Source organism: Lycium ferocissimum, chromosome 4, assembly GCF_029784015.1.
Source record: "Lycium ferocissimum isolate CSIRO_LF1 chromosome 4, AGI_CSIRO_Lferr_CH_V1, whole genome shotgun sequence".
Lineage (NCBI taxonomy): Eukaryota > Viridiplantae > Streptophyta > Magnoliopsida > Solanales > Solanaceae > Lycium > Lycium ferocissimum.
The window spans coordinates 30662955-30678991 of NC_081345.1; the positions used below are offsets into that span (position 1 = coordinate 30662955).

The 16037-nt window shown below is 35.1% G+C and overlaps 1 protein-coding gene and 1 pseudogene across 1 annotated transcript; one reads left to right on the forward strand and one right to left on the reverse strand.

Moving 5' to 3' along the window:
• Window positions 1-2940: 2940 nt before the first annotated feature.
• On the forward strand, window positions 2941-4190 carry LOC132054574 (protein CDI-like; annotated as a pseudogene).
• A 1794-nt stretch (window positions 4191-5984) lies between these two features.
• Window positions 5985-11512, reverse strand: LOC132052242 (katanin p60 ATPase-containing subunit A1). The gene is made up of 7 exons (XM_059443683.1): window positions 11194-11512; window positions 9533-10004; window positions 9015-9212; window positions 8452-8696; window positions 7992-8150; window positions 7814-7901; window positions 5985-6487 (listed from the first exon to the last, which is right to left on the reverse strand). Exons 1-7 carry the CDS (start codon window positions 11313-11315, stop codon window positions 6206-6208), a joined length of 1566 nt encoding a protein of 521 aa, XP_059299666.1. The 5' UTR covers window positions 11316-11512; the 3' UTR covers window positions 5985-6205.
• Window positions 11513-16037: the final 4525 nt, after the last annotated feature.

The window sequence follows — 16037 nt, forward strand, 5'->3', positions numbered from 1 at the left end:
TTTTTCACGACTTTTGTATTTCGTTATATTTAGGCATTTTGTATTTCTAATTTATGAAACAATTTACGATATATTTCATTGTATTCCATTGTCTCTATATACATACTACAACTTTATATTTCTTAAACAATTAACCATATTTATTATATTTCGGTGTATATTTTTAATATTTGGAAGTTTTTGGATCTTTAGTGATTTTTGAATTCAAAAAGTTTTGTTGATTGTATAATCAAAAGTTGAGGAGATTTGTGAGCTTTTATGGAAGAATAACATGTTTTACGTGATTTATGGAATTTTAAATTGGATCCATAATTTTTTTTAATAAAAAACATTTCCATAAATAGGGCACATACACTCTTTAAGGTGATTTGTGTGAAATATTAGTTGATTTAATTTGCTTACTATTTAAAAGGAAAGAAAGAATATTATGTTTAAATAAATACATAGCTTATTTTTTCTCTTAGAATTTTTTAAAATATGTTCCAAAATAGAGCCTAAATTTACTCTGCGTGTTTGTGTATTTCTACGTAATTTCGCTATGTTTCTTGTGTTTAAAAGTCTTAAATACAAGCGAAATCTGACAACATTTCTGAATTGTAAATCTTCAACTTGTTGTAAAGCTATTAGTTAAAACTAATTCAAAAAGGTAGTTATTTATTATAAGTACGGTATGATGAACCGCCTGCTGAAGTAAGCAAGCAGTTTAAGGGATCAATCAATGGAAAAAAAGGATATATAGAATTTCTTTTAGTTTGACTATTTGGCCTCATGACTTAACGACTCCTAATAACTCAATTTAAAAATACTATATAAAAAAAAATCAAACAACTTTTAATACTACTTAAATCAACTTGGACCATAGCAATTGGACTTCTCCTTCCTACAAGTTCCAAGTAATCTAATCAGCTAACATGCTGGTGATTTTATGTAAATTTGTGGAAGAAAAAAATTGAGCTAATTTGTTGGACTTGTCAATTCACTGGGGTTGGACTTATCTTTATTCTCTACTTCGTGTATGAGGACTGAGGAGTAACAATACCCAAATGAAAAGGGGGCTAGTACTAATACGTTCTTCATATTTGATGAATAAGTTTAACTTGTGCTTATTGAAGTCAAAGAAGTATAAATTCTTTTACCTATCAATTAGAATGACATAAAATAATATGTAAATCTTCTAAGCAAATCCGATATAGTAAATTAAAAAAATAGAGAAATAACCTCCTTTTAGTCTATTGAATTGCACTTCTAGTGTGAAAATTACTACTATTTCTTTAGAAGGACAGCTGGTTATTAGTTGGTCTTGGCTTTTGTAATGTGTTACTCGTAATTATTACAAAGCTTCTTTAATTGTCAAAAACAAACAAAAAAACTTAAAGTAAATCTTTGCTGAATAAACATCCCCTTTCTGTATAATCTACTTTCTTTTTCAACTCTGACATGGCTCATTTTGCTGAGAAGGAGACAACACGCGTGGGACACTCGCATTTTGCAGTACTATATATTCGTTTGCACAAGCACAGAATGTCAAGGAAGAGTAAAGCACAAGTCATAGACACACACGTAACATGTAGTAGCATATGGTGGATGACTAAGGTAAAGGCACTGATTTTGGTTAAAAAACGCTGCCTACGCCTCTGGTTACGATTGCTGTCCTTCCAGTGTGCCTACTCTTTAACTAATTTAAAATCTGAAAATCAGGTTGGCAGGAGAAGATAATTTATCTGCACATGATGAATACATTGGACAAATAAATACTTACGTTTTTATTCCCACAGAAAAGCATTGCAATAATCAACTGGTAGATAGGCGAATAGCAAACAACAATCATAGATAAAAAGAGATGGACTGAAAGCAATCTTATGGGCTCTCTTATTTCAATTTATATATTTTACTTTTCTTCGTACTCAATTTTAAAAAACATCACTTCTTATATTTAATAACTCATTTAATTTAATATTTATATTTTACTTTTAATGCAGTTCCTTATAGAATTTGACATGACATGCGGACGCGAAGCTATAAGTTTTAGTTTTATACATTCTAAAATTTAGAAAATATAGCTTATTGGATTTTTTTTAATAAATTATCTATTTATATTAGGTGGGGTTTAAATAATCGATTGATCCAAAGCTCTATATCGAACTCAGTAAGTGAAAGCAGAAATTCAAATCCTCTAAAAACATGTTTAAAACCACGTGATTTTACTTTTAGATGTTATAAAAATATTTAGTTTAAGGCCATTAGATTCAAAATCTTCTTTAAAATATTTAGCTTAAGGCCATTAAATTCAAAATCTTCTTTACTTTTTTTACTTAAATTGCCCAATTAAATTAAGACACACAAACAAAAACAAAAAAAGGAAGGGGAGAATATTTATATTTTTATACAATTTTTTATTTATAACCCATACTTAGGTTGAATAAAATCATAAAAAAGTTGTATGTTAATACTTTAAAATTTATAGTAATGGTACATGCAGAGGCAGGTCCAAGTTTTAAGCTTTATGGAATCGAATTCGAGAATTTTACCACATTCTATCTAATTTACTAGGCAAAATTTATAATTAGTGGTTTAAAACTAGTCGTAAATATGATTATCAATAATCTCATTAAAGATAAATAAAATAAAAACTATTCTTCAATAAAAAATATTAACAAATTAAGATTATTGAGAACACTCATTATTGAGGCACTAAATAAGTTTATAACCTCTCTCTTTCTAAGAGAGTTTGAGTCCACAGATTTTGGGAAAATTCACTTCAAGTCCAGTTCCCTTTTGAATGGAAAGCTGTTGTCGGTTGTAGGATCATTCCCATCACCCGCGTGTACAACTGTAAAGCCGCTGTTATTAAAAATGGTGTCTCACAAATTCAGTGATCTACAAGCTCCCTTATTCACTATTATAAATACTCCCCTCTCCACATTTCTCTCTTTTAACTACAAATCTTGACTCTTATTTTTAATCTTCCACATCAAGAAAAAGAAATCTTCCTTGTATTTTCTTTATCTAGTCCAAACACAGATCTACTCTCTCTTTTTAGGTAAGCTTCAAGCTTTCACATTTCTCTAGTAAATTTAAAAGATGGCAACTTTTTTGAGAAAAAGATTCAATTTTTTGTTTACCCTTTTGATTTTCTTGGTTTTGCAGGTTGACAATCTTGGATTATAATGTCGACAGTGCATTCTAATGGAAATGTTGATTCACAAAATACAAAGCCATTCAAGATTTTCATAGGTTATGATCCCCGTGAAGATGTTGCATATGAGGTCTGTCGTTATTCTCTTCTCAAAGATCTTCAATCCCACTTGAAATCATACCAATTAAACAATCTGAGTTAAGGAAAAAGGGTTATACTGGCGTGAAAGAGGGAAATTGGAAGCACTGAGTTTTCATTTACACGTTTCTTGACACCCCATTTGGCTAATTTTGAAGGGTGGGCTATGTTTGTTGATTGTGATTTCTTGTACTTAGGTGATATTAAAGAATTAAGAGATATGGTTGATGATAAATATGCTGTAATGTGTGTACAACATAATTATGCACCGAAAGAGACAACAAAAATGGATGGGGCAGTACAAACTGTGTATCCTAGGAAGAATTGGTCATCAATGGTTCTTTACAATTGTGGGCATCCAAAGAATAAGGTACTTACACCTGAGATAGTGAATAAAGAATCTGGTGCATTTCTTCATAGGTTTATGTGGTTGGAAGATGGGGAAATCGGGGAAGTTCCGTTCGTTTGGAACTTCCTCGTGGGGCATAATAAGGTTGTTGAGAGTGATCCAACTACATTTCCTAAGTCAATTCATTATACACTTGGTGGACCTTGGTTTGAGGCTTGGAAGGATTGTGAATTTGGAGATTTGTGGATAAAGGAACTCGAGGAGTACAAGAAGGCGACAGAGAAGAAGGCGGATTAGGCCAATGTAGTGAATGGTATCATTTTATTTCCACAGTTTTAGTTAACTAATTGATTCGTTACATGCATCTTCAGATGTTTCAGGGCTATGCTTCCTTGATTTAGTATTCCATATTGTTTTGAGATGTAACAGATTCATTCTAAATCAAATACTTTGTATTCTAGTTTTAAAATTTTTAGTTAGTAAGCAGTTTTACAGTCATATCTTTGTATTTTGATTGTAATAGATTTGTTAAGGAAAGAATAAGAGCATCTCGATCTTTGAATGATTTGTCAAGTGTGCTTACTTGATGTTACGATTTAGCAACCAGTTTTTCAATCATATCTTTGTGTTGTACTTGTAACAGATTCGTCTAAGGAAAGAATAAGATCATTCCGATATTTTAATGATTTACAAAGTACGCTTCTGGTTACTTGATTTTGTAAATGAGTTGGCTTTTGTCCCTTCCCTCATGGAGAGAGGATATTTTGTTGCTTTTGATCAATTCTGTAATTTGGTCGTGTCAAATACATTATCTTTCTTCCTCTCCATGTAGGAGGCATTGATGCTTTCATCTCTTCTGTAATTGAGCATTCAAGTTGTTTTCTAATTCTTATGCATTGTTGTTGTGGCGGGTGGGGAAGAGAAGGAGTAAACTTTATCAGTCTAACTTAATCTGGCATTTCGATGATTCTATTTTTCTTTCACAGTTTTCTTTTTGAAATTGAGGACCGGATGAGTGTGCAAGGTGTATAAAATATGGATTCTGTATCGCTAAGGCTGGTTCAACTAAAAAGGCATGATTTTGCTTATATACTTTGCTACATCTACCTGCAACTTGCAAGACAAATCTCTGTGATTTTATTAGCCATGTATAGATTTTCTGCAGAAGGTAACTGAGAAAAATTTTACACCCTTACTGCTGATTTTCGTCCTTGGGAAGATTCATCTTAGCCACATTTGTATGTCCTCTTATTCTCATTCTTGATAAAGCTGAAGCACTTGCTATGTACACTGTTATTCTAATACGATCAAGGGTTGAGATGCCAAATAAACCTGCATTCACATCTGGTCTCTAATTGATTTAAGGTGTCATTAATCTGTAGTATACTCTGAATCTCTCTTATCTCTCTTCCTCCCTCTCCTAGACTTACCCTATATTTGCCCTGCCTCATCTGAGCAAATTCGTATCGCGATTCTAGAAGATGAAGGGCTATGCTGCTCCATGTGTAATGCAGATGTCATGGTCTGGGTCAGGCAATTAGCTTGGCCTCATGAACGGATAAATTGTGGTAATTTTATGATACGAAACAGAGTTTGTGCCATCAAGTAAGGCTTCTTTGTTTTGGGCAGATTCCACAAGGTGTAGGTAACTCAAAATTGAGCTATAGTTTTATGCATGATTCCATCTGTTGAGGCCTCTCTGAAATAGTGAAATTGCTGTTATAAGGTTCTTGACTGCTGGCTTCATGAGGTATAAACTTATGGTTTTCAAGATACATCTAGTATTATGAGAGGATCCGCAGCTACCTACATTGGACCTGAACAATATCCGTACAAATTCAGGAAAAGAAATAGTTAATGGGGGAGGTTGCTGTCATCGTTTTGTTACTGAAGAATCTCATTTCTGTTCCCATAAGAAAAAGAATTTTTATTTTGTTCTCTTCATTATTTAATTTGCATTTGTAGTTTTTGCACTTGGATTTAAATTGAATATTCTCACAATTTAGGAAGGAAAATAAAAGTCAAAGAGGTATACTTTAGGTTTTGCGTCTGTAACTACTGGAACGCGGAGATAAGAGGAGGCAACTGGAAATGAGTTGTGTCTCATAATACCAAGGTTTATAAATCATATTGATATTGTAGGATCCAGTTGCAACATCGTATTGATTAAAACCATGAGATATTGTAGGATCTAGTTGCAACATCATATTGATTAAAACCATGAGCTCACAAGATGCTATTACTTTAATAAACAGAATCAAATTAAATAATTTTCTTTGATAAAGTTACAAACACAAGCCACAAAGTTAAGCACCCCCCTCCCCCGGGGCCGGTCACATAATTTCAATTGACACTGCCACGGGAACTAAATAGTAAACCAACTGAAAGAAAATAACAATCCAATAGACCCATGAACAATGAGGTATAAACCCTGGTTGATTTGTCATTTTACATAACTTGATCAATCCAATGCTAATCAAAAAATTGAATAGTACATAAGTAGGAAGAAATTACCAGAAGAACCGACCATCAAGTATGGACAAACATAAGGAAACTGAGTGAATAGCTCGCAGCAAATTATCCTAAGCTGATCCAAATTCAGCAAACCATTTCTCATGTTTTTCGATATCAGCTGCTGACACACTAGGTTGAACTTTGGAAATAGCTTCTACAAAGTCACACATCGCAACAGGATCCTTAGCAATGTCATCCTTGGCCATGTTCTTAATCTCCTCACGTGTCTTCCCAGCTATCTTTCGCCTCATCCCATTCATAGAAGCATCACGGCAAACATTTGTGAGGTCGTCTCCACTATATCCCTCTGTTTTACGAGCTACTTCTTCAATGTCCACATCTACAGCTACCTGATGTCACAGGAAAACATTTGCCCTTTGTTAAAAGAAAGATTCATTCAACCAAATAGATGAACTAGGCAGAATTCCTTCAAAACTTCAGAAGCATATTACCAAAATCCATTCACATATTCAACCAAAGAATCATGCTTGTATCGAATTCAAAAGAACAAGAAAAAGAATATCAAGAATATTCACATGGAGATGTTATCTTAACTAAACAATCCTAATTAATGTTTACCCTCATTTACTGGTCGTGCAAAAAAAGGAAAACTTGGTGAAATATCAAGGATGTAGAGTATCCTGCAAAATCAAACATCTAACCAAGTCCCCCCTGTCATAAGTAGTCTTAGAACTTACCTTTGTTTCATTTTCGAGTAGCTGGTTTTAAACATTAAGGAATATAATTTGGAAGGGATGCAATTCTAGGTTGAACAAACTATTTCTTAAAGTTCTGTGCAAGTAAACCCAAGGTGGGAAAATACGTTACCTATAAAACAAGTCGGAAGAAATTTCAACTACAGATCAGCATTATAAAACACAATTGTTAGATTAAATCATAAAAAAACTGCATTCCTATAATGAAATAAGACATCAGAGACATAATGTTTGAGTACAAATGTACAATTACCAAAGCCTGCACCTTCTGCAAACACATCACATATTTGATTCACCAAATTGTAATAACAAGACATCTAAAGTTCGACATCTGTGTATTTATTATGCCAGAGCAAGTGTTTGGAGAGACATTTTCCAAAGCCTTATGTCTCAACGTTCACCAAAATATTGCTACAGTACAGCATTACCTATCTGAACCTAAAAGGATCATTTCTTGGATAAATAAAAAAACAAAAAAAGAAATGCTTTGCATACGTTAGTGATTATAACAGGTACAAGAGTGCTCTCCATTCTATGAACGTAAGACTTTCAATAGACCATATTGTTTCTAAAGTTGGCTTTAGTTCATCTGATACAAAAACAGCAGAATTTATATATGTCATGTGGCTTGATATCTCCTTGGCTTTCTTGATATTGGTTTTTTCCATTTTAACTCTTCAAAATTTCGTTATTATTTTAGGCTGCAAACCGTTGGGTATACACAGTAGTCAGCTGGAAAAACTACTACCACTGCTACCAAGACTGATAATCATGCACCAAATCAGACAGCAGAATTTTCATATAGTAAAAATATCTTTGATAAGCACAACAAATGCTGCAAGGGCGATATAGCAGTAAAGAGAAATATTATATTCAAAACTAGCCATAGCTTGATGAGCTTGCAGCAGCATACAGAAGACGAGTAGTCAGATTGGGAAAACATTTCAGAACACTCTTTACCTCAATACTTTTCAAATTGATCTTTATAAGCTCCTTCCTGCTCTCCAAGCTAGGTAGGGGAATATAAATACGTTTTTCCAAACGTCTCCTGAATTTCCATTAACAGAATTAAGTCAAGGACACATTCACATGCATCTCAATGAAATAAAGGAAAAGAATGAATACAATGAGACACAACCTTAATGCCTCATCTATGTCCCATGGAAAGTTTGTAGCAGCTAAAACCATCACAATCTTCCGAGTGCCATCTTCATTAGTGGCAGAGTTGCTTACACCATCTACCTGAACAAGAAGTTCAGACTTCACCCTTCGGGATGATTCATGCTCTCCTGAACCCCTGAAAAGCGATCACAACCATTATCTCAGCTTCAACCTCAAAAAAGAGTAAGAAACTGTTTAACATACCATAATTAGTTCAGACATAAGGCACAGCGAACCAAGAATTTTGAGGCAACATTACTCATTTCAAAAAGTTAATTTTTCTTGTACTCCATTTGAAAAGATAAAAGTAAAGGTTTTTTATATCCAACACTGGTATAAACCACCATCATACATATTCTTCGAAAGAAACATTTAACCAACCAGAGATCAGCCGAAAAGATTTAAGTAGCATCTTAAACTATAGACAAAGTCCTCACCCTCGGGCATTACAAAGAGAATCAATCTCATCAATGAAAATTGTACTGGGAGCATAAGAGCGAGCAAGATCAAACAAGCACCGCACCATGCGTTCACTCTCCCCACGCCATTTTGAAGCCAAGGTGGCAGAAGAAACATTGAAAAATGTCGTCCCACACTCGGTAGCAACAGCCTTGGCCAAAAGTGTCTTCCCCGTTCCAGGAGGCCCAAACATAAGAACCCCCTTCCATGGTCTCCTGATTCCCTGCAAGGATACATGATGTCTGATCAGCAAAAAGTGTGTCGTGATGCATATGCATGGAAGATTAAATTATTTCCTTTTTGATAGCTCTGTGAACATAATATTTACAGAAAAGCTCCTAGCACATTTAGCAGAAAGTATTGCAAAAGTAGCCACAAGGTATTGTTGCCTAAAATCATAAAAGGTTTTCATATTCTTATCATAAGAAAGTCCCGTCAACTCATGCGTATTTGAATCTTCACTTGTACATATGCTCCATTGATGATTAAAGACAAATAAAGAAACACCACAAAATGTTCCTCTCCAATCCAACTATGTTACCTGGAAATATTCTGGCATCCATAATGGGAGAACAACTGCTTCCTCCAAAAGTCTTTTGGCTTCACTCAACCCAGCAACATCGTCCCATCTCACACCAGGGCTGTTATCCAAGACATCCCTCTCAAGCATAGCAGCCAGGTCTGCATCAGGCCCCTCGTACTGACCTTTTTTACTCTTCCCCTCTTCAGGTTCACCATCCTAGCAGTTGGAATAGAAGTTCTTAAAAAATACATTCAGATTCATCCCAAAATAGATGGGCTAACAAGGACACCACATTTAAGAGAATTAAGGAAAGAGAAAGCATTATGACACCAACTGTCATATTCAACATGAACAGTTATATATATAATAAAAACGACCTTTGGAGCTTACCACATACAACAGAAACAGTTAGGTAATGACTAACCACAAGCTTCTACACAACCAAAAGACATGTGAATTACCAATGAATAATTTGACACAGAGGGCAATTACAGAGTAACAAAAATCAAAACATAAGATTGTCCACTAAAACTTACTGTAGATGTTGAGTCGGCTTTTGTAGATTTTCCAGGTCCTTTCTTCCCAGTAGTAGAAGATCGAACCCCAGTATTAGCCTTGGTAGAGCCACTGGTCCTTCCCCCACGGCCTGTGGTTCCAGTCCTTGTAGTAGATCCACGAGCCCAGGCTCCATCTTGTGGGGACTTTCTCATACCCCCCTGACCGGCTCTTGCAGGTCTTCTTGATGTGTCTCGACTTGGTGGTCTCCAAACATCAGGGTCATCCATCGGAGCACCGGATGATGTGGGGTACTCATCAAGCGGTTGAAAGACAAAAGAAGATGACTTGGTTGAAATGGGAGGTGAATTAGGACGTCTACCCATAGGAACCTCCTTGAAAGCCCGTTTCTCGGCATCCAATTGTTTCACTACCTCAGTTTCTTCGGAAATTGCTTTCTTTACATTCATCCATTTTGAACGAAGCATAGGGTCATCAAGTGTGTTTAAGTGCCTACGCATAGACAAAAAGAAGGGACAAACTCAATCAAAAGGCTCAAAAGTAGCTTGGATTGACTACTAAGAGACGGTATAGACAATGTTATTACTCCCTCCGTCCCAATTTAAGTGTCTTTCTTTCCTTTTTGGTCTATCCCAAAAAGAGTGCCTCTTTCTATATTTAGCATATTGACAATTCAAACATCCTACATGGCAAGTTTATAACCACAAGATTCACAAGACGTTTCATACATTAAGCACATCTTTAATTTAGGACCACAAAATTCAAAAGTCTCTTTTTTTCTTAAACTCCGTGCCTAATCAAACTAAGACACTTACATTGGGACGGAAGGAGTACTAAGTTTAGCAGGAATGACCAAGAACATATTAAAGCCTTCCATTTCATTACGGGTAGTCCATCTAACTTCAAAATCCCAAAACAAAATGATGAAGCAATATTATGAAGTAAATAATCAAAACCAATGGTTTCTCCATACTCTAGTATCAGATCAGGTACCTAAGTTGCATTCATGACTAGGCAAAACTCTCAGTTACACAAATAAAATTTTCTTTTTTTACTCATCGAAAAAAATCTTTCTGCTAAAAAGTGACATAAGTAATTCTCCCTTTTTGCTGGTAAACATCTTCTGAAGTTATACTTTCTCAAAACCCAAAGGTAACCAAAGATGGGAAATGATTTCATTAAGACAAACACTTAACAGTCATACCAGACAAGCAAACACAGCCTAAAATGAAACAGACATTTCGCAATGCGGCACCCATTTTGAACTAACTCCATAAGTAGCTCCTAAATACATACTCCCTCCGTTTCAATTTATTTTTCTTACTTTCCTTTTGTTCCGTTCAAAAAAGAATGTCTTTTTCCCTTTTTAGCAACTTTTATATTCTAACTTTCCGTATGAATGTTTAAAACCACAAGATTGAAGGGCATTTTGGTACATTCTACGTAAATTCAAAAGTGTGTTACTTTAATAAACTCCGTGATAAGTCAAAGCCAGATAAACAAATTGACATGGGGTAGTAGGAAATAGGTAGAAATACAACAGAGAGGCAAACAGAGCCTAAAATGGAACAGACATTTCACAATTTGACACCCATTTATGAACTAACTACATAAGTAGCTCCTAAATACATAGAACATACGTAGAAAAGGGATCTGATAGGAAGAGAGTGAGAGAGAATACTTATTGATCTGAGCAATAGCGCCATCAAAGAAGATGACTGAAGTGTCATAAAGGCCTTCAACTGCATATTCTCTAGCCAATTTTAAATGATCTTGTAATCCTGCCAGTGATGCACCCACCATTATTCCCTCAATCACCAAATCTGTTGATACTTTAACCAAATCTCAAAATGTTAGGGTTTCCAAATTTGGGAAATGAAGAACAAATTTGAATAATAAATAAGCAAATATCTCTCTTCTTCTCTCTCAATATATATATATCTGGGCAGTTGGGGAAGACACAAAACTGGAAGTTGAAGTTGGTTCTACCAACATACGGCGACGTTTTAACGGTCTATCTGACAAATTACTAAATTGGCCTTCATCTTTTTGAACTTTTAAGGGGTTCCTTTTGATGGAGTGGTCTTTTTCGGTTGAGGATGCGGAGCCCACAAAAGAGAACGGAAATGCCTCCTTCTCTGTTTGAATTTTGGGCTTCATTGCCTCCCAACCCGCTGAAGTTCACAAAGGAACTCTTTAAAGTGTAACTACTTAACACACCTAACACTCTTAAAATTTTAAATGTGTTCTCAAATTTACATTCTTTAGTAAATTTGAAGCCATAAAAGAAATTTTAGGTGGATCCTAAATCAATTTCTTTCCTATTTACTAAAGCACTTTTAGTTCTAGATTAATCTTCTGCCTAATAGGTACTCTGGTTCGTTGAATCGTTGTCTACTGAAAAGAACTTCATCTGATATATTGTCATAACGTAGCTCTACTCAAATGTAGGTTTTATCAAAATCAACAAAAAGAAATGACTAACATCACACTGAAATTATCACTTACAAAGATAATATGCATATAGATAATGATTTGAATTAGCTAGTTAAGTGTATACCATGTTTTTGAAGTTTATAGTTCAGTGGTTAATATACTGAATAAAATATTAGGCAGACAAAAGAATATAAATTCTAAAGCAATAATAAGAGAACTTTTAATTTGGTTATATATCGCTGCGATTTTTACGTTATAATGACAACGAAAGGTGATGCTGGAAAACGAAGTCAATACGTACTTTGTAACACACGTATGCTTTTCTTTCATCAGTAATGTGAAAGCAAATTTAAGCATTTTCTCTGCTCTTAGAACATGTGTCATGAAGATTGAACTAAAAGCACTAAGGGTGTGTTCGGTACGGAAGAAAACATTTTCCAGAAAATGTTTTCCAATTTTCTCATGTTCGTTTGATCAAAAATTTTGGAAAACATTTTCCTCAAAATTAGGGAAAATGACTTCCTTAATAAAAGTTAGGAAAACAAGTTCACAAGTTCATTCCACAAACCACCTACCACCACCCAACCCAACCCCAACCACTCCCAATCCCCGATCCCCACCCCCACGCCCACCCCACCATCCCCATGCCTCCCCCCTCCGCCCCCAAAAATAAAAAAAATTTGGAAAAAAAGTTTTGACATTATTTTTGGTTTTTTGCACCCCCCCCCCCCCCGAAAAAATAAATTAATAATTTTGAAAAAAAGTTTTGACATTTTTTTTTGTTTTTTGCACCCCCAACCCCCGCTCCACCCCGCAGCCTACCCCCCCCCCCCTCAAAAAAAATATTTTTTTTGGAAAAAAAGGTTTTGACATTTATTTTGGTTTTTTGCAGCCCAACCCCTCCCCCCCGCCAAAAAAAATTGAAAAAAAAGTTGACAATTATAAAAATTGAATGTTTGCGTGGTTAAAAATTAAAACTTTTGGAGCGGGTGATGAGGTATTTGTTGAGGGGGGGGGTGGGGGTGGAGGGGTGAATGTTGGGGTTAGGGGGGTGTTGGTGTGGTATGGGTTCCACGCAAAGGGGGAGGGGGTGATGGGGGATGTGGTCATGTAGAAAATTCAGAAAAAAATTAAAAACTTCAAAAAAAATGTTGTGTGGGGGGTGGGAGTGGGGGGTAGGGTGCGGGGGGAGGGGTGGTGTATGGGTTACGGGAGTGGTTGGGGGTGGGGGTGCAAAAAATAAGAAAAAAAAATGGAGGGGGTGGGGGCGTAGGGGTGGGTGGGTGGGAGTGGGGTGGGGGTATGGGGTTGCGTTGGAGTTGGTGAAGCTTGGGTGAGTATTTTCCGGAAAACGTTTTCTATCAACTAAAGGAACATGAGAAAATAAGTAAGAAATTCACTTATTTTCCACTATCCAAACGAACATCTAGGAAAACATTTTCCTCCATACCTAACACACCCTAAAACGCACTTGATTTCTTATACTAGTGAATTTGTCTAAAGTTCCTTTAATCTAAAAAAGGGAAAATATTGGTCAGATCGCTATTCTTTTTTGTGTTTGTTTTTTGTTTCGTTCTCTTTGCACTATTAGAACACAAACGTTTTTTCCAACTGACATCCAATGAAAAATTTGTGTTATAAAACATGATTTTTCCACTTCATTTCTACCGAATCGGCTCACTGAGAAAACACATGGTGGGAAATAGATTCTCATTGAAACGCTGAGAAACTTTCGAATTTTTTCGTGTGAAAAAACACTATTATTTTTCTTTTCTCACTGATTTTTACATTGAACACTTTTCAGTGAAAAATAGTGATTTTTGAATAGTGCTATTTTTACATTATTCATTTGTGCAATGAAAGGCTCACCGTTGCCTCGGGATTAGGTAGTTCATAAGTTCAGGCCTCAAGGTGGAGAAATACTGAAAATTTGGCCATGAAATTTTTTTCACTTTTTTTTCGAAAAATTATTTTACTTTATTTAGAAATCAAAGATTTGGCCATGAAAATACCAAATACAAGTTGAAGTTGTATTTGGAATTTGAAAAACAACTAAAACATTATTTTCACCTTTTTTCACTTTCAATACATTCAAACAACTAAATATTCTTTGCAAAAACTATAATCAAGCACAATTCCATCTTCAACTCCAACTCCAAAATTCCAAATATAGTGAAAACTATTTAATTTTCATGGCCAAACGCCTACTTATTGGTAATCCAGATTTCTAAAACAAAGGAAGGAATCCATTTTTGACAGGCTTGGACCAAATTGGGCCCTTTATTGCACGAGCCCTTACTATTGGACCTAGAATTTGGGTTATGTTTCGAAAAACAAATAGAAGGTTCAGTTATTCGAGAAGTCATGTAAGAAGGCCTCTATAGCGACCTTTTTTTTTTAGTGCGGATTGTCCTTCAAAGGCACTGGTCTTTAATTTTGGTCCCTCAAATCAGCTTTGCCTTTAATTTTTATCCTTTCGCTCTAATATCAGGTTATGTGGTTTAACCGCTCGAAAAAAAAAAAAATCGCAAGGCAGAGTTTTGTAGCAAAATTAGGCCCATTCGGGCAAAAGTTAGACCTTAAAACAAAGTTTTACAAAATTTCAACTGAACAAATAAATAAATAAAAATTGTCTTAATGCACTCTACCTTGCAGTCAAACTCTGCAAATGAGCTGGTCTTTAATTTTTGTCCCTTCAAAATCAAACCTATGCCCACATCATAATATCCACAAGTTATGCTAGTGCTCTTAAAGAACTTATGCCTCATAGATATGAGTTTGATTTTGAAGGACAAAAATTAAATACCAGCCATTTGAAGGATAAACCACAATTAATTGTTTTTTGGCCTCATTATATATGAAACTTTCCTTGTGAATATGGAAGTAAAAAATAACGAGATACAAATATTTTCAGTTCAAACAAGTAAATTCTGAATTCCTGGTAGAGAAAAGAAAATAAAATAAAGTGCGTTTACATATTGAAGAATAAATTTCATAGATATAAACTTTTGCATAGGAAATGCGCAAGTATTATCACTGTCCAAATCTCAGTTACAGAGTAGGAGTATTATACAAAGCACATTATTTCGTCCAGAAAGAACAAGAAAAAATTAATTTCTGCAGCCAAAAAGTTACTAATAACATAGCCAAAAATCAAAGACACAGGTGACAACTAGAAGATTAATCCCCTTTACTAGCAAAACCATCTTCTTCTTTTTTCGGGATTAACTCTGACGTGGCAATATGTGTGTGTCTAATTCATTTTTTAGCGTGTGAATGACTTAAAATTGTGTTTTTGCGTAGTCTTAATAAGCCCTGAACTTTGATAAAGAGAGAAAAATATCACGTTTGTAAGGACACAAGCACCACATATCAATGAAAACAGCTACTAGTACACATGGTAGATTCAACTATAACTCTATAAGCATGGACAAGGCCTCGAATTGCCATTTTTTATCTATATAAAAAAAAATTGATTTCTAAAAGGGAAACCAAAAATTGACCGCTCATATGATAAGTTCAACAAGCTACAAAATTATGTCTTCTTAGCTAGGGGTTGGGGGAAGGGGGGTCATATATTTCAGGTAGGCAGTTACTACATATTGGAGAAATCACTATCCTCTGGCTAGGCTTCTCCAATTATGGAAATTGGGATCATCAATCACTCAACTCATCTTCGCTATTTGCCTTTCACTTTTACTGTGTTACTACTAGTAGGATTTAATAATGGGGGAGGAGGTACTAGCTAGTGTCGAAGAAGGGGTGGAGGCAAGGGGTCGGACGGTGAGGTGGCATGCCATGTAATGTCCACCTCATCAAAATGTTAGTATCAGGTAGGATTGAAATACTAACAGAAGAGGGTATATTTATTGATGCAATTCAATAATAAGTATAACAAAGGTTATTGATCCCGTCTTATAGCAAAGGTCAAATTTAACCCTTTTCCCTTTTCTTTATGATCCCCAAATACACACACACACACACACTAGTTGCATGAGGCCAGTGCTAAGCCCGGGCCCAAACTCATGATATAAAAATAGTAAAATTTAATTTAGAAAATATGACTTATGTCACATTTTTTATTGCATA